The sequence below is a fragment of the Vicugna pacos genome, chromosome X (genome assembly GCF_048564905.1).
Source record: "Vicugna pacos chromosome X, VicPac4, whole genome shotgun sequence".
In the NCBI taxonomy this organism is placed as follows: domain Eukaryota; kingdom Metazoa; phylum Chordata; class Mammalia; order Artiodactyla; family Camelidae; genus Vicugna; species Vicugna pacos.
Window position 1 is genome coordinate 90,431,703 of NC_133023.1, and position 21,518 is coordinate 90,453,220.

The 21,518-nt window shown below is 40.4% G+C and overlaps 1 protein-coding gene across 1 annotated transcript in view; it reads right to left on the reverse strand.

Moving 5' to 3' along the window:
• ZDHHC9 (zDHHC palmitoyltransferase 9) overlaps nt 1-21,518 on the reverse strand; it is a 33,886-nt gene that overhangs the window by 10,143 nt on the left and 2,225 nt on the right. The window contains exons 2-8 of the mRNA XM_015238912.3: nt 13,462-13,622; nt 9,559-9,717; nt 4,707-4,844; nt 3,711-3,759; nt 2,828-2,930; nt 1,943-2,046; nt 1,455-1,551 (exon numbers count right to left, since the gene is read on the reverse strand). Coding sequence (XP_015094398.1) covers nt 1,455-1,551; nt 1,943-2,046; nt 2,828-2,930; nt 3,711-3,759; nt 4,707-4,844; nt 9,559-9,717; nt 13,462-13,622 — 811 coding nt within the window. The remainder of the gene's footprint in view (nt 1-1,454; nt 1,552-1,942; nt 2,047-2,827; nt 2,931-3,710; nt 3,760-4,706; nt 4,845-9,558; nt 9,718-13,461; nt 13,623-21,518) is intronic.

Below are 21,518 nucleotides of genomic sequence, written 5' to 3' on the forward strand. Positions count from 1 at the left end.
CAACCCAATTTAAACATGAACAAAGGCTCTAAATAGACACTTCTCCAAAGAAGATATACAAATGGCCAATAAGCTCATGAAAAGATGCTCAACATCATTATTCATCAGGGAAACACAAATCAAAACTACAGTGAGAAACAATTTCACACCCACAAGGATGGCTAGAATCAAAATTTTTGGACAATAATAACAAGTGTTGCCGAAGATATGGAGAAATTGGAACCCTCATGTGCTACTGGTAAGGATGAAAAATGGTGTAGCCACTTTGGGAAACAGTACAGAAGTTCTTCAAAGGTTAAACATAGAGTTACTACATGACCCAGCAATTTTACTCCCATGTATACAGCCAAGAGAAATGAAAACATATATGTCCATGTAAAAACTGGCACACTGATGTCCACTGCAGCATTATTCATAATCACCAAAAGGTGGAAACAGCCCAAACGTCTATCAATTGATGAATGGGTAAATAAAATGTGGTCTATCCATATAATGGAATACTATTCAGCCATATAAATGAAGTACTGCTACATGCTACAACATGGATGAACCTTGAAAATACAAAGCTAAATGAAAAGAAGCCAGTCAGAAAAGACCACATATAATACAATTCCATTTATATGAAATGTACAGAAGAAGCAAGTCCAGAGCTAAAGAAAGTAGATTAATAGTTGCCTAGGGATGGGGCTGAGGGAACTGGGGGGAAAAGGAGAGTGACTACTAATGGGTACAGGGGTTTTTTAGGGGGAAATGAAAATGTTTTAAAATTGATTGTTGTGATGATAGCACAATTCTGTGAATATACTACAAATCAGTGAATCCTACATTTTAAACAGGGATTCTATGGTATCTGAACTGTTATCTCAATAGAGCTATTACAAAAAAAGAAAGTTCAGATAATAACTTTTTAGGAACATACGTTATAAGGCATATCTGAGCAGGACAGCTGGGAGAGTTTTCATAACATTTACATATTCCAGTGAGGAAGCTCCCTTCTACCAAAGTAACCACACCAGTAACTCCAACCCACTTCCCTGGCCCCTATCACGGCTCCTATAGCATTTCATGCTTCCCTCATCAAGGTGCTTTCACAACATTGACAAATAGCCTGTCTTCTTGTGTCTCATCCCCACTAGAAAATGAGCTCCTTAAGAGTGGGGGCATCGTGTGCCTTGTTCACTGGTGTATTCCTAGCACCTACCACAGTGGCTGGCACAGGATGCAGAAGAAATGACTAGATCTTTTGTTTTTAACTGTTTTTTTTAGAAATATCTAGATCTTAATCTATGTCAAGGGCACAAAGATCTTAAGGTAATGTCAGGGCAGAAGCAGAGACAAGGAAGCTGGAGTCATTGGACACAACACTGCCTAAATATATCTCTAAGGTATAAATTTAGCCTACCCCTTCTATTACCGACTCAGTCTTAAAGTCTTAAAAAGTCAGGAACACTTACTGGGCTCTGAGGCAAGAGGCTGCTACTGGTCTCTTGAGTACTGGGAGGTCGACTTCCGCTTTCCTCCAGGGGCAAAATACCCCTTCGATCCAGCACACTGAAGGAGATAGGAGAGTTAACAAAGCACTTTGCATCTACCTCTCCACTCACCCCACTGAACCTTCCTGTGGGTGCTGGAAAACGTAAACCTGCTCTTGGCAGTCTAGCTTGGTCCTAGCACACATCTCCTGTCTTCCATTCACTTTTTCTTCCACAAACCAGGGAATACCATATTAAGGAGGGAACAAACAGATGAAATAAAAATGAAAGGTCATCCTTAAACAATCAGCCCATGGTCTACGGTCCACATAGATATGGCATCAAGGGACGATTCCTGGGAAGACCTGACACCAAGAAGTCACATTCAGAAGAATGCATCAGACCAGGTGACAGGATCGGGTTGAGTTGCCTGTCCCAGGAGTTCTGGGACCTTCCCATTCTCTGAGTACCTGGGGGGCAAGGGGCCACACAGCACTTCACAGCAGTTCTTCACAATGTTGCCGTGGCTATAGGGATTCTGGACACGATTCTTCCCTGTCCATGAGCCTTTGATCTGCAAGATAACAGCCAAAGCTTATATTAAACATTACGCTGAAGAAATACACACAGCATGGGAAGATGAAAAAGTTCTGGAGATGGATGGTGGTGGTGGTTGCACAACAATGTGAGTGTACAAATGCCATTGAATTGTAGACTTATAAAACGGCTAAGATGGTTCCTTTTATGTAATGTGTATTTTACCACAATAGAAAAAAAAATATGCATAGCCATGGAAAAATATTCACAATAGAGTGAAAAAAGCAGATAACTGAACATTATGTATCATTTCCATTTAAAAATACCTAATATATTCACATAAACAAACATGGGAACAAGTCTAGACAAGTCTAGAAAGCCTATAGATCATATCACTAACAATGGTGATGTCTAGGAATTACGGGGACTTATTTGCTATTTTTTGCTCATCTGTATTTTCTGATTTTCTACAATGAACATGGACTAATTGGTAACCTTTTAAAGGCAAAAATTTACTCAGTGCAACTGTCCCTCTCCATTCCAAGTCCAGAGGCAGCAGGTAGCTTTTAAGGACCTATGAACAGCTGAAGACCTCGTGCCCACCCAACCATTCAATCTTTTCTTCCTAATTCCCTACAGGCATTCAGCTCCAGACAAAGCAGTCTGCCTTCTCTTCCACACATCCAATTTATCAATCTCTCATACCCGGTTTCTGCCTGCCTCAACCTCCCAAGCCCTGGAGACTGAGTTCTCTAGCAGGTAATTGGAGAATAGGCTTTTGGTAGAAGAACACGTGATAAAGAGAGAAGTTGACTCACGTCTTCATTGGTTGTCTGGTTGAGAGCCACAAGGAAAGTGTGGAATCCAGTCAGTCCCACGACGGACCAGAGTGTGAAGAAGCAAATGAGAACTTCTAGAACAGTGAAGTGATGTTAAGGAATGTTGAAGAAGCCACACCAGGGGACTTGATGCCTCAGTTCATACTCATGGCATCAGTCACACCATCTTTACTCCTCGGAATATATCACAAATGGCCAAGTATCCATATGTAACAACAGATGAATTCTAAACTCGCTGGCTATATCCCTTTTGAAAGGTAAAGGACCTCTGTTTATTCACTACAAGTAGATCTCTAACATCTCTAGTGTATTCAAGTGTTTTTCTTCTTATTTGTCGTTGGCTCTTTGAAGGGTACATTTAGGAGGAGCCCAAAGCTAAACAATGTTGGCCACCACTGCCAATGGGAAACACACCAAAGAACACACTTTATAAAAGAAAAAACTGGTGGGAAAAAACCGAATATGATTTATAGAACTCTCATCTGAATCTCCTTTTCAGAAATGTAACTGCTGTACAAAATAAGCCTTAGCTGTAACAGGAAGGTAGGACTTCCAGTAAGTGACACAAAAGCTATATTGAGAGCAAACTGCAGCCCACTAGAGAAGGTAAGGCTGAGCCTGGGATCAGAAGGACTCAGGAGGGAGGCAGTGGAGACAAGGGTGAAGGAAAGACCTCCCTTTAAGCCCTGGCCATCTTCCATTTTGGTTGCTACCACTAAGACGACGTTTTTTTTTTTTTTTATTTTAGACGTTGGCATTCTCTGACATCTGAAAAATGAGATGGTGGAGAACCGCAGAAAGAAAGCACACTGAAAAGTAGTTTAAGAGGGCTTCCCAGAGACATACTGCCAAGGGAGGATATGTTCCAGGAGTTTCTTTCAACGTCTCCAGGAAGCCAATTTTCAAGGATTCTGTGAAATTTGGAGGAGGAGTAGAGAGAAAGATTAGTAACTTTAGTAACAAATACACACTTATCCTAGTGCCGACTCACTTTCTTCCCTCCCTATCCCTAGTTACAAGCTGGCAAGAAAGAAGCCCTCATTCAGGCAAAGGACTCACACCTCCAAGCTGGTACTCCCTTGACTAAAGGGTTCACCTTTCCAATGTAGGACCCAACAGTGGACTAAAGAGTCAGGCAGAAGCCAAGCATCCAGCTCCCGTCCCTTTTCCCTAGCCTCTAGCTACAGGCATGGAGGGGGATATTCATTCATAGATGAAAGAAATCAGAAATATCCAAGAAAAATCCTCTCTCTTCACCAATCTGTATCTCTCCATTGTTCAAAAGTCCAGCTCAGAACTCATCTCTTCCCAGGAAGCTGCCTTGATTAAGACCACTGCTTTAACTCCACATCTCATCTGCTTTTGGGCTGTTTTGTGTGTGTGTGTGTGTGTATGTGTGTGTGTGTATGTGCATGTGCAGACACACAGGTGTATATTTTCTATCTTCCAAAGTAGACTATGAGCTACTAAAAGACATTCTCTGGCAAAACCCCTTCTACCACCTGACACAAGGCAGGTCTTACAAGGTAGAGGAGAGGACACATACAGTCAAAAATACATCCCCAACCTTTGGGATCACGTCAGAAATGCCTAGTACTCTAGGTACAGACTAGTAATTGTGGTCCCGGTACCCAGCAGAGGGCCACTGAGGTGGCCAGCATACTCAGTAAGTATTGACTGATGTGAGCTGGGTTTAGAGCCCTGCTCAAGAGCAGATAGCAGTGCTCAGTCTACTGGTCCTAAGGCGCCTTTGCAATGGTAAAGTCCCACCAGGACATGGAAGCACTCCCCTAAGCTGTCCTCAAGTCTTCTCCCACCCCCCACCTCTCTGACAACAGACACTGCCCTGTATACTCACTGAGGGCCACATAGACGATGTTGAAGGCGAAGACATAGATCGTGAGGAGGGAGAGAGAAAGGATGAAGAGGTAGAAGTAGCGGTAGTTCCTCTTTCCAACACAATTCCCCACCCAGGGGCAGTGATGGTCGAAGCGCTCTGTGGGAGAAAGAGAGAGTCCAGTGCCAAAGCCTCCAAAATGAAGCACAACCCTGTCATCCACTTAATACCTAATTCAAAGACCCCTAATAACACTGCCTACTTCAATTGTAGAAAAAAAAAAACACTGGTTTTTATTTCATTTTTTCACAATGTTTTCATAGCCATCTCATTTGATCCCCACAATCATCCTGGAAGTTGGGCAAAAAAAGATATCCTTTTCTCCATTTTACAGATGAGGAAACTGAGGCACTGAGGGGTTAAGTGATCTGTCTCACCACCAGGTAACAGCAGAAACCTTGCTTTTCCAAAGAAAAATCTTAGTAGGTGCATCTACTAACTACAGGAAGAACAAATAGGTGTAAATAGCCAAGGAAATTTTTGAAAAATGAGTAGCGTGGTTTTTCTTAATCTCCAGTTAGTAAAAAAAAATATAAACCTACAATACTTTAAATGGTGTGGCATAGCTCAATGGAATGGAAAGACTCTAGAATAGACAAGAATTTACAGTCTGAGAATGGCAGTGCTACAAAACCAGCGGTGAAAGGAAGTATTATTCCACAAACAACTCGGTGGCAATTGGCTACTTGGTTGAAAATAAGGTTAGATCGTTTTCCCCTCACACTATTTATGAAAATTAATTCCAGACGAATTAAAGAGTTAAATGAAAAAACAAAGTGAAACCTTAAAATAGCCATAAAGAATAGATGAACATTTGTCTCCTGTATGGAGAAGGACTTTCTCAGCATAAAAGTAAAGGAAGTAAAAAAAGTAAAGGAAGAAAACATCGACAACAAAGAAAAATACATTTGACTCCATACACTTTAAAAAATATTTCATGTATGTTAAAAATACTATGAAGAAAGTTAAAGAGAAAAAAATCCAAAGGAATGTATATAAATTTTGTAACTCAGTCTAAGAAGTCCTTACAAATCAATAACAAAATACAAATACTCCTTTAAGAAAATAGTCAAAGGCAAAACAGTTAATAAATACCATATAAACAGATATTTAAGTGTTTTCAGACTCACTAATAACTCTGCAATACTGATAAAATGATAAGATACCTTTTTGCCTATCAAAATAAGAATAAAAAAATAATATCCAGGATTAGTGAGAACGGGGTAGAATGTACACTCTAATATACTGTTTGTAGGAGTATAAATTGAGAGGACCTTTCTGGAAAGCAATTTGGTCAAATGTATCAAGAGCCTTAATAATGCTTATACCCCTTCAGCAGAATAACTCCATTTCCAATAATTTCTCATGAAGAAATAGAGATGTGCACAGTTAAGTTCAGTAATTTTTATTAAAATTTTTATTGTGGTAAAAGATATAAAACATACAATTTGCCACTTTAACCAATTTTAAGTGTAAAATTCAGTGGCATTAATTACATTCACAAAGTTGTGCAACCATCACAACTACCTATTTCCAAAAATGTTCATCACCCCCAAACAGAAACGCACTACCCATTAAACAGTAACTCTCCATTTTCTCCTTTTCCCAGCCCCTGGTAACCTCTAACCTTCTTTCTGTCTCTGTGAACTTGCCTATTCTAGATATTTCATTTAAGTGGAATCATACAATATATGGCCTTTTGTGTCCGGCTTCTTTCACTTAGCACGCTTTCAGGCTCATCCATGTTGTAGCATGTACCAGCACTTCATTCCTCCTTATGATTAAGTAATATTCCATTGTATGAATATATCGCGTTTTGTTTATCCATTCATTTGTTGATGGACACTTGGATTGTCTCCATCTTCTTTGCTTATTATGAACAAGGCTTCTATGAATACTGATGTACAAGTATGTTTGAGTTCCTGTTTTCAATTCTTTTTGGTATTGTTATGGACAGAATTATGTCCCCCTACCAAATTCATAGCCCTAATCCTGAATGTGACTGTATTTGTAGACAAGGTCTCTAAGGAGGTAACTAAAGTCAAATGAGGTCATAAGAGAGGGGCCCTAATCAAATGGTATCCTTACAAGAAGTGCGAAAGCACAGAGAAAAGGTCCTCTGAGGACATAGCAAGAGGGTGGCCACCTGCAAGCCAGAGAGGCCTCACCAGAAATCAACCCAGCTGGCACCTCGATCTTGGACTTCTAATCTCCAGCACCACAAGAAGATAAATTTCTGTTACTTAAGCCATTCAGTCTGTGGTATTTTGGTTATGGCACCCCAACCGGACTAACGCAGGTATACACCCAGGGTTCCAGGGTTGGAATTGCTGGGTGGTATAATTCTATGTTTAACTTTTTTGACGAACTTCCAAACTGTTCTCCACAGTGGCTGCACCATTTTACATTCCCACCAGCAATGTATGAAGGTTCAAATCTTGTCATGTCCTTAAATTTAATCATTTTGATTGCAGTGTTGTAATAATGAATAAAATGGAATTGTGAATAATATCTACTGGTAGGAGACTGCCTAATTAAACTAGAATATAACCATATGATGGATTATGCAGTCATTAAAAATAATATATTCAAAAAACATTGATTAAAGATGCAGAAAAATGCTCAGGATATAACGTTAAGTGACAAAGGCAGGACTAAAAATTCTATTATGTGTGATCCAATTTCACATACAAGAGAGAGACTAGAAGGAAATATAGCAAAATGGAGAGTAAGTTTGGGATTAAGTTTTATTTACCCTTTCTGTACTTCCCATATTTTCTACAATGAACATGTACTATTTTAATGAATCATAAAAGCACAAAGAATAAAATACATCATTTTTAAAGCACAGTGAGCCATGTACCAACCAAAAAAAAAGACTCTAAGAATGGTGCATCTTCTGGTTAAAGGGCTACAATATATCTTTGCAGAAAAGGGAAGATAGCCTTACTATAAGTAAACTTACCATATAAAAAAAATCGGAAAATGTAGATTTATACAGATGTATTTTTACTGTATTATAAATCACATCTTTTTCTGATAATACAAGTAGTACATACTCATTGTAGAAAACTTGAAAATAATGTTTTTCTAATGAAGGAAACAAAATCACTTATAACCCCACAACCTATAGATAACAAACAATAAGCATTCTGGAGTACTTCCTTGCATATTTCTTTATATATACTTGTATTTTTAAAATGTGTAACTGAGATCACACTATAAATGCAGCCTATCTTCTATTTTATTTCATTTAGCTTTCTGGTATGAGTTTTTCTCATAAAAGTCTACTGTATGAATGTCCCACAATTTATTTGACCATTTATCTACTGGTGGACAATTAGGTTCTTTCCAATTTTTCATTATGATAATAATCTAGAGATAAATACATCCACACCTAAATCTTTCATCACATCCCTGATTATTTTCTTGGGCTAGATCCCGAGAAAGTGAGTCACTGGCGTTAAAGGGTATACATGTTTTAAGGCTTTTATGAATCTTACTATGCTGCCTTCCAAAAAGTTTGTTCCAATTTACACTCTTACCAGTGTAAGATTAAGCATTATCAGGTTTTCCTTGCTAATTTTCTAGATTAAAAGAAATCCTGTTTTAATTTTTATTTCTTTGATTTTTCAGTAGAGATGAACATTTTTACTAAGTAATTGCATTTCCTGTTTTATCTGCTGTCCATATTTCTACTGAAATGTTAGTGTTTCTTTTTTTAAAAAATCAATTTGTATGCATTCCTTATAGTTAAGAATACTAATAAAGAGAGGGAACTCTTTATGAAAACCTTCACATCACACTTTCTTGAAATATCAAGTTTCCTGGCTCATTTAAAATGACTTTCAATTTATAAAAATCCTATCTACATATAGCTTTTTACCATATAAAGTAAGATACATCTTCCCAACCTTAACCTAAAAAGAACTGGCTATTAAGAGGAAAGCAATGTACTCAGGCGTGCTCCGCGGCGTATATAAAGAATGCTGGAAGGATGCCTGTTGATAATATAAGGAATTGCACGTACATGCCTATCAACAGACATATTTACTGCCTGTCTTTTTCTCTTTTTCAGGGTTCAGCATACATTAGGCAGTGATTACAACCAAGCCACATATATGCAGATAGAATCACAGACCCCTGTATTATGCACACATACAATCGCCACCCTTGCAGCAGAAACAGAGAAAGAAGAAATGAGGGTTTTGGAATCAGACCCATTCCAGCTTCATCTCCTACTAATTATATGAACTTACACAAAGGTGCTTCACCTATTTCCTCATCTGTAAAACGGGGATACTGCTTATCTTATGGGGTTCTTACAAGTCTTAAATGACAGAAAGGGATAGCACTTAGCACAGTGCCTAGACTATAGCAAGAATTCAATAAATGCTAGCAATTTTCTTCTTAGGAACACTACTTACTTAGCCCTTCCTTCCCTGATACTGCCCTCCAGTGGACTAGGAGTCTCCTCCCCCTATATAAGACAGGTTCCACTGGAAACAGATCCAGCAGAGGAAAATCGAGATTTGAAAAACAAGTAAAGTTTATTTCCTCATTTGCCAAAGAGGTTGTTTTTTTAAATTTTAGACTAGAAGATATTTCAATTACGATCAGATCTACAGTAGTACACTGATTGACAATTGTTCAGAAGCTTGTTTCCTATCTAAAGTTTCCTAACTAAATCTAGCTTGTTTCCTATCTAAATCTATCTTCCCACCCACCACTGATTTTTCCTGAGAAGAATCACCCTGACCCTCTTCTTTAACTCAGCCTTTTCCCCAGAGAAAGTCTCTTTGGTTTTACTCACCCACACAATTGTCACAGATGCTGCAATGAGAGGCCCGGGGAGGCCGGAAGATCTTGCACGTGTAACAGTATTTCAGTTTCACAATCTGGTTGTTTATCTGGAAATTCTTGATACGAGGGGGTGGTCGCTGGCCTTGGGGCACCGCACCATTGGTAGCTTCTGTAGATCAGTAAAGATAGGTAACGTCACTGTTAGCCATTATATGAGCCCAAAAGTCTCACTACCTCTACAAGAGCAATGGGAGTAATCAAAAGTTCCCTAGGACCACTGTCTTCTCCAGACTGGTATTTTTAGACTAGACTCTCACCATCACAGAATATCCTCCCAAAATTCCACCGAGTGCCATGCAATTATTTTGTGTACATGTGAAAAAGTGTTTCTTCAAAATTTTGGCTGATTACAAAGGAAAACATTCATAAAAGAAGAAATACAAATGGTTAAAGAAATATGAAATGAAAACATCCACTTTCCTGATAATCAAAGAAATAAAAATGAACACAAACACACTATTTCCACCTCTTATATTAACAAATATTAAAAAGAATAAAAATACCCAGTGTTAGTAAGGATGAGGAGAAGGTATTTTTATACATTACCTGTAAGCAATATGACAGTGACTACCAAAATTTTAAATATGTGTACTTCTAGGAACTTACCAAAATTACAAAGAGACATATAGGATATTTGTCACAGAGTCCCTTTTAATAGTGAAATACTGAAAATAACCTCAATGTCATAATAGGAGGTTGGATAAGCAAATTATGATACATGCAGGGCATGGAATATTATGTAGCCATTTTAAATGATGTACACATTTTAAATGACACAGGAAAATATTCATGACATATTGCAAAATGAAAATGTACACTAAAAAGGAACATGTACAAAGGATTTTATCTTGCAAAAGTAAAATACAGGCATGAAAAAAAGACTGGAGATACTTAGAATGAGGAAAACAGTTACTTAAAAATAGGAATAATATATGTTTATTGTAAAACATTTGGAAAAAAACAGAAAATTTAAATAAAAGACAAAAATCACTGACAGTCTCTCAATTCAGGGATATTTATGCATTTTGGTGTATTTTCTTCTGTCTTCTCTTAATAGATAAACAGTCATGATTTTTTTAAAATTTGAGATTATATTATAAATATAATTTTATATCCTGTATTTTTCACTTAACATTATACAGTGAGCATTTTCCCATGGTTGTTATTTTCTGAAAACACCATTATTGGCAATATAATATTCCATCATCTGCATGTGCTGCAATTTATTTAACCATTCCATATTACCGGGCATTTAAGTTGCCTCTGGTATTTTGCTATTTAAATGATGCTGCATGCAAAAACTTAAAACATTACAGATGAAGGTTAATCCCCTTTGATCTCCACCACAATCCTAATTCCCTCTTCCTTTCCCAAAGAATATGTTCACATGTTAAAATTAATTTCTAAAACATCAAGAAAAGAAGAAAAACATGTTAAAGTCTGAGCAGTAATATATGAAGTTGCCGGCATTAATAGCTAGGAAAAAGGAAAAATGATGCATTAAAAATCCTTCCACAGTTATTTGTGAAAATCTCTGATTATTTCCTTTACTAACCCTGAGAGATGTGGAATTACTGGGTCAAAGGGTATGAACCCTTAAAGCCCATATTACTTATTGCTAAACTGCTTCCCAGACAGATTGTATCAATTTGCACACCCGCCCTTTTGCAGCATATGAGAGTGCCTGTCTCAATGCACCCTTGCTGTGCAGAATAATTCTAAAAACAGAATATTTTTTCAATTCACTTTGATTTTAAAAATATCTGCCATATGGAACTTTTTTCCTTTTTTTGTGGAGTGGAGTGGATGCTGTGAAATCAAACAATAATAGTGTGTCACAAGTCTTAAAAGGATGAGGATAGCTAGTCATTAGAGGATGATAGAAGTACCAGCATGTACTTTAACATTCCTCTGCACGTGCTTTCCATGAGGGCACCTGGGAGATAGAGTTCACGGCTCACTCTCCCCATGAGGCATGCTATGATGCAAGGAAATCATACGTCTTCTCTCCCCCAACCAGCCCCAGCCCACAGCATACCCAGTACAGGGCTGAATCTAAGCTGACAGAAACTTGCTAACAAAAACATACATATGAACTCAAGAATGCACTCTTCTATTGAGAGAAACATGCTAAAAGCAGAGGTCACAACATGACAGCTCGAGCCAGGGCCCAGGCCCAGTGATCTGGCAAAAGAGAGCTAACCTTGCTAACAGACTGCTGTGAGACACAAGATAAAGTCAAGGCACTGCCTTGACCTTCAGTTCCTCTATATGTGAATGGAAAGGGGATGCTAAAGGCATAATCCAGATGGAGAAAAGACAACATTCATAACTATCCCTTCCTATCTTGTTCCTAACTAGCCCAGGTCTCCCCCAAACTTCAGCTGTGCCAACACACTTCACCTGTTTCCTTCCCACAATTCCTCCCTTACCTCAATCCCTAAGCAGTTTGAGCTCAGATGTAGACAAACCTATGTCCCTTTAGTGCAGGTAAAACAGACCAAATTAAAAAAAATTCCACTAAGCTGAAGAGAAACACAGCTAAATAAACATAAGAAATATGAAATCTTGTAGGCTTTCAAAGCACCCTAAAAGAGTATCAAATTAACATGTTGTACACCTTAAACTTACACAATGTCATTGTCAATTATATCTCAATAAAGCTGAAGGAAAAAAAGAAATCAAGTAGAACTGCAAGAAAATATTTCCTTGACAATAGCATTCATATAAACATTAGGAATAAACTCAATAGGAGAAGCATAGAAATTAAAGAAAACTATAAAAATTTTATTGAAGGGTATGAAATTCAGTCTGAAATTATAGAAAGATGTACAATCTTCTTGGTTAGGCACATAATAATTATACAAATGTAAATTCTCTCAAAAATAATATATAAATGTAATATAATACCTACTAGAACCTCAATACATTTGTCTTTTTAAGTAAATAAAATAATATTAAAATCTAAGCAAACAAAAACAACAACAAAGCATGTAAAAGAACTAAAAGCTAACCACAGACTGGTGCTCCACTGGCACAGCTGTTAGTCTTACAAGTCCTGGGTCCCTGTCTTTTACTCTATGTGGATGCTGACTCTAGCTACTTGGGTACCAGACTCGAGAACAATTTAGGTAGGCACTGTTGCTGGATCTGGTGGGCTCTCAGTCCCTCCCAGTCCCTCTCAGTACTGGCATCAGTCTTCTTTTCCAGCATGAGCTCCCGGGATATCCCCTCCTTGAGCCCTGGGATGTTCTGCTTCAATTCATGAAGGCACCCTGGCTCCTGGGTATTGTAGCATTTTACCTCTGTCCCAAAGGGCCCTACCCTGAGCTGCAGACTGCACTGTAATGAGTCTGTAACTACTCCCTTTACCATTCCTAGAATTCCCAATGGTTCCTGGCACCACAATGGTCCCTTCTCATCTTGTGTATCCCCCTAAAGCAGGAATTCTTGGTTAGAAACCCATGAATGTGCTTCAAAAGATCCATGAATCCCTGAAATTACATACAAAATTGTACGTACGTGATGCATATAAGAATATTTTTATGAAGACTAGGTTTATAGCTTTCATAAAAAAAATCAAATGAGTTGATGACCCCCCAAAATTTTTTTTTAAATCCTCTTGGGAATAGTGCCGAAGGACCTTGGTAACAAATCCCTCCTGAAATGCAACCCAACACAGGGAAGCATGAAGCTCACATTATTCACAGGGTGCTCACGACCTCAAATTCAGGATCTTAGAGGGAAAAGGCTAGAAGTGACTGTTAATCTGCAACTACTATTAGGATTCCATTCCCTTACCAATCAAAGCCACCCACTGCACAGCATATTGCCAGCTGGTTAGAAAACTCACCTATCTCCATTTCTATGAAAGCTGCTTCATCCGGCAGGGCCCGAGGGATCACTCCAGGGTCACTGAAGCTGGTCCTCAACAGTGTAGCCATGGAGAAAAGGAAGAGCATGGCAGCGAACACAGGGATGGCAGGAGACAGCTGGACAGCCAGGTAGCGGCATCTGAAGAAAGCAGGTTAATTAAACACTTAGTTATTCTGACCCTATATTGACCTCAAATTGTTACCAGTATGTGAATCTGGTCTCCACAACAAAATCAGCAGTATCTCAAGGGCAGAGACCATATTTTTTACTTCTTTCAAATTACTGAAAACTCCTCACACATGGTACTATACATACTAGCATCTAAACAACTACTTAATTGATTGATGCCACCTATAACATACAGAAGATAATATCAAGGGACCTTGGCTACTCCCAAGCCCAGAACCCAGTCCCTCCTGTCAGCCTGCTGGGAGCCCCATCTCCCTGTGCCTGGGCAAAGGCTCACACCTGTTAAGGTCAGGGATGCAGCTGAGCCTGGACTGTACACACTACAGGTTGCTCTCACTCTGGGAATGTCTAGAGCTTCTGGTATCCACTCATCTGGCACAGGCCTGAGCTCGAGGAGAAGGAAGAAAAGTTGAGGACTCGTCATGAAGCAGAGTCCCAGTGTCAGACAGAGGGTATGCCCAGGGTCCTTCAAGGCCAGTGAAAAGCTTCAGGGCTGCTGACTGACTCTGCAACATCCACTTGTTCCTCCTCCTTCTTCAGTTAGCTCAGCCAGTAGGTGACTAGTGATCACCGGCAAGGGAATAAAAAAATTGGATCTCCTTAGCACCCCTTCCCAACATCATGTTTGTTCCCCTCTTTCCTCATAATTCATTCACCTGGAAGGCGGTTCCTCTTTCTCTCTGGATATCCCAGCTCTACTCATCCTTCAGGTCCAGAGCCATCAACGTCCTCACTGTCAGCATCACAATCACAACCCACTGAGCACATACCACATGCCAGGCACTACACTAAGCTCTCTAGATGCAAGATCTCATCCATTTCTCATCCTACATCTATGAGGTTGAGTCTATTATCCCTATCTGATAGCTGAAGAATCTGGGATTTATGAGGTCTTGCCTCCTCCAAAAGGCCTATCCTAAACCGCACGAACCTCTCCCTTCTCTACCCTGTCACAGTCTTGTATTGTTTCCTAGCTGTTTTTCACTGTGTCAACCTTATGTCCCCCAAATGAACTTTATAAGAGCAAGAACCCTGTCTTTTGGGAGTGGGAATGCCTGGGTTTGAATTCTGGCTCTACCAGCTGCCAGCTGGGTAACTTAGTTAACTTCAGGCTCCTTAACTGAGAAATAAGGATGGTAATAGTATTTCATAGGGTTGTTTGTGCTTCAAATGCATGAATATAAATAAAGTGCTTAGAACTGCCCTTGACACATAGTAAATGCTAAGTAAATGTCAGCTATTAACATTATCATCATGGTTCTGTATCTCCCAGAGCCCAATACAAGTATGGGAACTAAGACGTTATCAACAAATACTTGTCGAGTTGTGCTGAATTTCAAACCAAAAAAATGGGAATATGTGATGAGAGTTATCACTGGCCTATTTTTACTCTCCTCCTCCTGAGGCACATTTCCTCCTTACACACAGAGATCCTCTCCTGGAGGCAGACTGTAAGTGTGTGAGCAAGGACCAGAGGAAACACGAAGAAAGTGAGCTAAGGTAAAAGGCTTACCTCGTTGGCTCGGGGATTAAGCAAGCTGCTGTCCACTCAGAGCAAATGTTTAACCCTGGGTTACCTTCACTGCAGGTTCGGAACAATCCCTGTGAGAGCCTCCCCCTGCCACCTCACCACACGCACGACTGCATGGGGGGTGCAAACTAACTGTACGACTAGGCTGAGCGGTTTGTCATGAAAGTGAACGTAGAGTGAACTTGCAAAATGACTTTTGTGGCTTTTTGTTTGCTTTCCTGCTTTTTTTTTTTTAACAAAATCCTTGGTCTTAGTTTGCTTTTGTCTGATTTACTTCCTTCTCCTAAAAGACAAGGGTAGGTGCTGGCTAACTGAGTTCAGGGTAATTAAGGTCCTTGTATATCACCAGCTTGTAGATTACCTCCTTTTCCACTGTTCCCTTTCACTGGTACAGATAATCAAGAAGTGAATTCAGAAACAAAAGTCACCTCCACTTATTAGGGACCCAAAGGACACAGGAGAAACATGAGGCTCCATTTCACAAAGAAGCCAAGTGAAATTACCACACTAACAGAAAACAGCCATCTTCCTCATCACTGCCCATCTCTAAAATCACTCTTGAAAATAAAGAAGTGACTTCTTCAGGACTCAAACTGCCCTGGCTGTAGTCTCAATGAAAAGCCTTAGGAAAACCAGAGCCATCTGATGGGCCACCAAAGGGAGTTTAAATTGTTTTATTAGCGGGAAAAGATACAGAGAGAGTAAAACACACACACACACACACACACACACACACACACACACACACACACATTAATGCTGTCCCCATGCACAGAAGGACAAACTTAACTAAGTCCCATTAAGTCCCATTCTGACACCTGCTTGTTGACAGGACAAAAGACAACTTAGATTTCAATTATGCTACGCCATCAAGGATAAAGGTCTCTGTAATCTCTACACAGACTGTCTTCTGCACCTGCTAAAACAATCCACTCTGTATGTCAACAAGTACACAACAGGCCCATTGTATTGTTCTCCAGAGACGAGGCTACTGGCAGCCAGTTGTCACTAGTGAGTGGGTGTGGCTGGGAAGGCAGATGTGGGACCAGCAGGCCTTTCTACCCCGAGTAAAAGGAAACTTAGCCAGCGGCTAAGACCACTGTGAACTACAGCCCATGCGTCTGTCTTTAATAGTTATGATCAAAAATACCCCCACGCCAGGTTAGTTCCCTAATTGCAGTAAGCTAGAGATCTGTCTTGGAGAGGAATAAGCTATGTGAAGATTTGGTGGTAATTCCCACCAAAATCAACCTTCAAGTCAGGAGTAACCTCAAACATCACTAACTTGTCCCAGTGAAAGACTGGATTTGTCGTCCACAAATATAAGCTGTTTTTGAAATCCCGCAGTACTTTCCGTCTCTATCACTTCTTGGAATGATGATACTCCTCCTGAAACAGAACTCTCCTTTGTCTTCCGAGTACCAAGAGGCCTTCCCCCTTGCTTTTCTCCCTTGTGAGCTTTATAAATGCAACCATGTCCCCACTAAGTCTTCATTTCTGCCACCTGAAGAGACATGATCGTTTTAAGCCATTCTTTACCGACCTATTGATTGGACTAGACGACAGGACTCTCACACGTCTCATGGGCCACATGGTGGTACTGACCAGCAGTAACCAGCAGTGCCAGGCTGGGCTGTGTGTCATGTCCCATCCCCCATCCCTAGCACGCTAGTTGGTTGGAGAGACAATGATAATGACACAGACTTCAATTCACGTGAAAAAATTCAAGAGATTCATGACTGGAGCTAGTAAGAAACCAGACAGCTTTCACGGCAGGGCTGCCTCATAGACCAGCAGTGTGGACTGGTGTTCTATACTCTGCTTCTAAGTCTCCCTAATAGCTTTCTTGTCATGTTTTTTGTTGTTGTTCTTTTATCAGTGCAATCAATCAGCCAACAAGTATTTATGGGTCTAACAAATGAAGAACAAGAGAAATAGGAGTTAATTTTGTTGGGGAAAACATAACTAACATATGAAACAGCTAAATAAGGTAAGACTAATAATCAAGTGTTTGGATGGTGATTTGGACACTAGGGACTGTAGTGGTCAGAGAAGAGCTCTCTTGGGAAGCTGGTGGCTGCTTGAAACTGCTCCCACAGCAGCCATTCTGGGTGGCTTTAAGGAAGAGCTGTGCTTGGAACAGCAGGAAGGGCCCAAGGATTAGAGCCCTGCAATGGCCCTTGATCCCACATAATAGAAATAAGCCTTTGCTATAAGTCCTCCCTGACATAGATGGCTGTCTGTTCTCTCACATACTACCTACCTCTAGAGCTTAGTCATCGTGTAGAACCACCCATAAGACTGGTTCAAGATTCTTCTGATGATACTCAGAGTCTGCTAAGAGGGAAAAAACTTCCTTGGACACAAAAACAGAATTTAAAATCAGTTTCCAGATTTACTGCTATGTGAAGGTCAGAGGAAAATGCATAACCCTGTTTTGCTCCAGTAGCAATGGGGAAAATCAACCACACAGGAACACTTTGAATTTGGAGGCAATCAGCCATCCTCTCACTGAGGAAGGCCGAAATCTCTCCAGGCAAACCTGCTAAAGAGTTGGCAAGTTTCAGTTATAATAACAAATTTCACATTTCAATTATAACATATTTCAAATGTAACAAATAACAAATAATAAAGTTCAATTATATTATCCTCTTGCACAAGAACTTAGAACGGTTCCTCCCTGCTGGATATTAAACCCGAAACTCCTCAGGCCAGTATTCTGAGACCCTCCATTAACTGGCCTTATCTAATCACCATCATAAGGTTCTTGTCTTCTCATTGCCCCATCCCAGACACATCCCCCTCGTTACCCTGAGTTCACTAGCCTCTTTTTACTGCAAGAGGCATAAGGTGCCTCCTTTGTTCTTAAACACAATACCGGCTCTGGCATCTCGGAGGAGGAAGAGTTAGGACTCCCCTCCTTCAACAAACATCTCAACTGATGTCAGCATACTAGGGGACATCCCTGTTCTTTGTGCTCACTTTTCCCAAAATAGAAGATCACTATGCTCAATTAAGACTTATTCTCAGAAGATGGACACTGATGGTGTGAAATTTGTTACCACAATAGGTAGTAGAGGCTGAACATATACCGATGAATTCTGAATGACAGAACCATAAAGAATTGTCAAGGGAAAGCACACTATTTCAGGAGACATAACCCAATCCCTCTTCAGGGGATGTGCTTTATCAGAAAGTTGAATTGAGCTAAGTACTATAACAGATTGGTATCAAAGAGGCAACTATGCCTTTCTAAAACTGTCATTTGATTGGCCAAGTCACAGACAGAATCTTGGGCTAGAAAAGCACCAGACTGAACCTCCATAGAGCAATTCTCCAGAGAATGCTCTCTTGGTTAGAGATCATGATAAAGTCACTTTCTTTCTTCCTAATCTCACCTAAGGAATTCAGAAACCTGGACCTTGTCACTATAGACATGGATATTCTGCCATGTCACAGTCTGGCTTTGGTCCGCGTAGCCCTGTGTCTCCTCAAACCTGGTAACTTTGTGTTGTCAGATTGCCTCCTTTCTTCCGCCTCTCCATGGGGACATGGTGCCCCTTACATCATGATCACCCACAGAGTAACAGGGCAGAGAGTACACATCACTTACTTTCCCCCCAAGCCCTCCCCATCCCGGCAGCAGGGACGAGGAGTGGCTACAGAGGTGATGAGCCCTCGTAACTCACAAGCTTGCTTTCTAAGCCCACACTTAGAGATGGGCTTCTTTGTTCCTGTTAAGGCTACCAGAATGCCATGCTAGAATGCTGTTAGTGTTCCACAAAGATGCCTTCGTTTTCTGGGAACATGAGCTAGGGAAGCCAAAATAACCTAGAGTCCACCAGGTAACACAAACACAAACTAGCAAGAACCCAAAACATGCTGGTCCAACATCTGGCACTGTGCACAGCTTTAGTAATCTGAATGTCTTCAGGATTCTGGATTCAAAAGGTAGCAATAAGATGAAGGGTCGTGTTGTATAGAGGCACTGGCTGGCCAACAGATCTTGATGAAATAACCCTACTTCAATAGACTTGGTTTCCTCACCTGCGAAATGAAGTGGCTAGTCTCGAAGGCTCCTTTTGGCTCTACCACTCTATGATTCTGTCAGTTAAGACTGTTACATTTTAAGTGCATCCAGAATGTATCAATTCAGCAATATTTACTGATCACCTACTTTATGTAAAGCCTGGCAGAGGGCACTCTGGGGGCCACACAGACATAGAAGATAGTCCCTGACATTGAAAGAGCTCAAAGTGTAATAAACACAGAATGCAGAAATATAAGAAAGGTCATACAATTATGAGTTAGATGACTGGTATGTACAATTAGTCCCACGAATACAGAAATTACTAGAAAAGTTTCACGAAGGAAGACTCAAGAAAGGACTTGAAAAAGAGGTAGAATTTGAAAAGGCTAGAAGTGGAACAATTACTAAGCAGTGCTACAAAGCTTTTTTCAGTTCATCCAATTCAATGACTCCTCTGTACATCAGAAGCACCCATGAGGGTCAGTCCAACAGGGTTTGATAGTGCCTTGATATGATTTCCTCTATATACAGCACAGTGAGGCAAAAACACAGACCAGAGCAGCAAACTACCTCTACTTCAGGGGTCGAGAGTCACACTGTCATTCTTGCCACAAGAGAAGTCTCAGGATCTTGACCCCACCAGTGATCTGGTCACAAAGTTAAAAGACACAGCTAGGAAGCCACTTTCAGGGGACAGTGCACTTGGTCCTCTCCCCAAGCTTTATCAGGAAGTTGAATTTGACTGAATACCACAATAGCCTTTCAGTAGCTGGACAGCTCACAGGTTGTCAGCGTTGCTCTGCTATAGTGTCCTGACATTCCCAGCCGAGCTGCTTATCACACAAGCTGGACAGAGTTTGGGCAGAAAGGACTGAGACTAGTTCATGTGCTCAAAGCTGAAACTGGCATACACACTCACACTTCCTAAATCCTACACCCTAAGAACAAATTAGGAAATTCTTTTTTTTTTAAGCATTGTAAAATTTACACTCTGCTTCTAAATTCAAATACATTTACTGTAGATACAGTTCCATTTAAATACGGCTACCTACTGGTAATCTTCTATCCTCTCCTTTTCTGTGTGTGTATTTCAATCTTCCAGACAGACACAAAACTTATATTAGATAAACAAGATTATACTGTATAGCACAGGGAAATATATACAAGATCTTGTGGTAGCTCACAGCGAAAAAAATGTGACAATGAATATATGTATGTTCATGTATAATTGAAAAATTGTGCTCTACACTGGAATTTGACACAACATTGTAAAATGACTATAACTCAATAAAAAATGTTATTAAAAAAAGAATTATATAGAATTTCAGACTCTCAGAGTTGCAAGAGGCTTAGTGATAATCTAGCCCAATTTCCCATCCTGGGCAGGAATCCACTCGGTGACAGCAGCCCTGAGAGATGGCTACTCAGCTTCTTTGGAAACACTTCTAACAATGCAGAGCTAACTAGCTCCTGGATAGACAACCTTTTTTCATTTCACGTATTCAGCCTACTGTCTGTCCACTAAAAATTACAGGTCCCTCCTTTGAGAAGTCTAAATGTGTAAAGGCAAAACCCCAAAATAAAAAGACGTCCACTGGCACTACTAACACTGCATGTTTTTCATCAAGGGGCGCCCACACGCCTGACCAGATTTCTCAAGCCATCTGGCCGGCCCAGGGCTGTGCCACAGGCAGCTATAAATCACCTCGCACTTGTTCCTACGCACCTGCTGCAAGCAGGACCCTGTTACTAAAATGCGAGTCCAGATGTGCCTCAAGATCTGGACTTTTTTCCTCAAGACCAAAATGCCGCAGCCAGAGGATGTGCAGGCTATGCTCCCGGGCAGTTTTAAGAATGAAAACAGCCCTGTGTCACTGAGGGTTCAGACGCCCTCAACTGCCTGAAGGCAGGGGGCTAGATCAGCTGACTTCCTGAGGTCTCCCTAAGTTCTAACACCAACGAAGAAGCCCATATTCTGCTCCCAATGCTATCCCCCACCGTGCGGTTGGTAGTAAATTATAGACCCCAAAGAAAAAGGTCGACCAGAAAGACTTCCTTCCTCAGAGGCATGCTGGTGTCCTTTGTACAGCCTGACGTTGGTGAGGCAAATCAGCCGCCACCTAGAGAGCCTGTGTGTCTGCATATGACAGACAGACAGACAGTCGCGCATATGCACATTACTTATTCACAAACACAGATTCCACCATTCTCAGTAAAAAGGATTCATCGCCAGGGTCCTCTCCCCTTTGGTCAGATGCAGACTTCCCCATTCCACTCCTCAGCT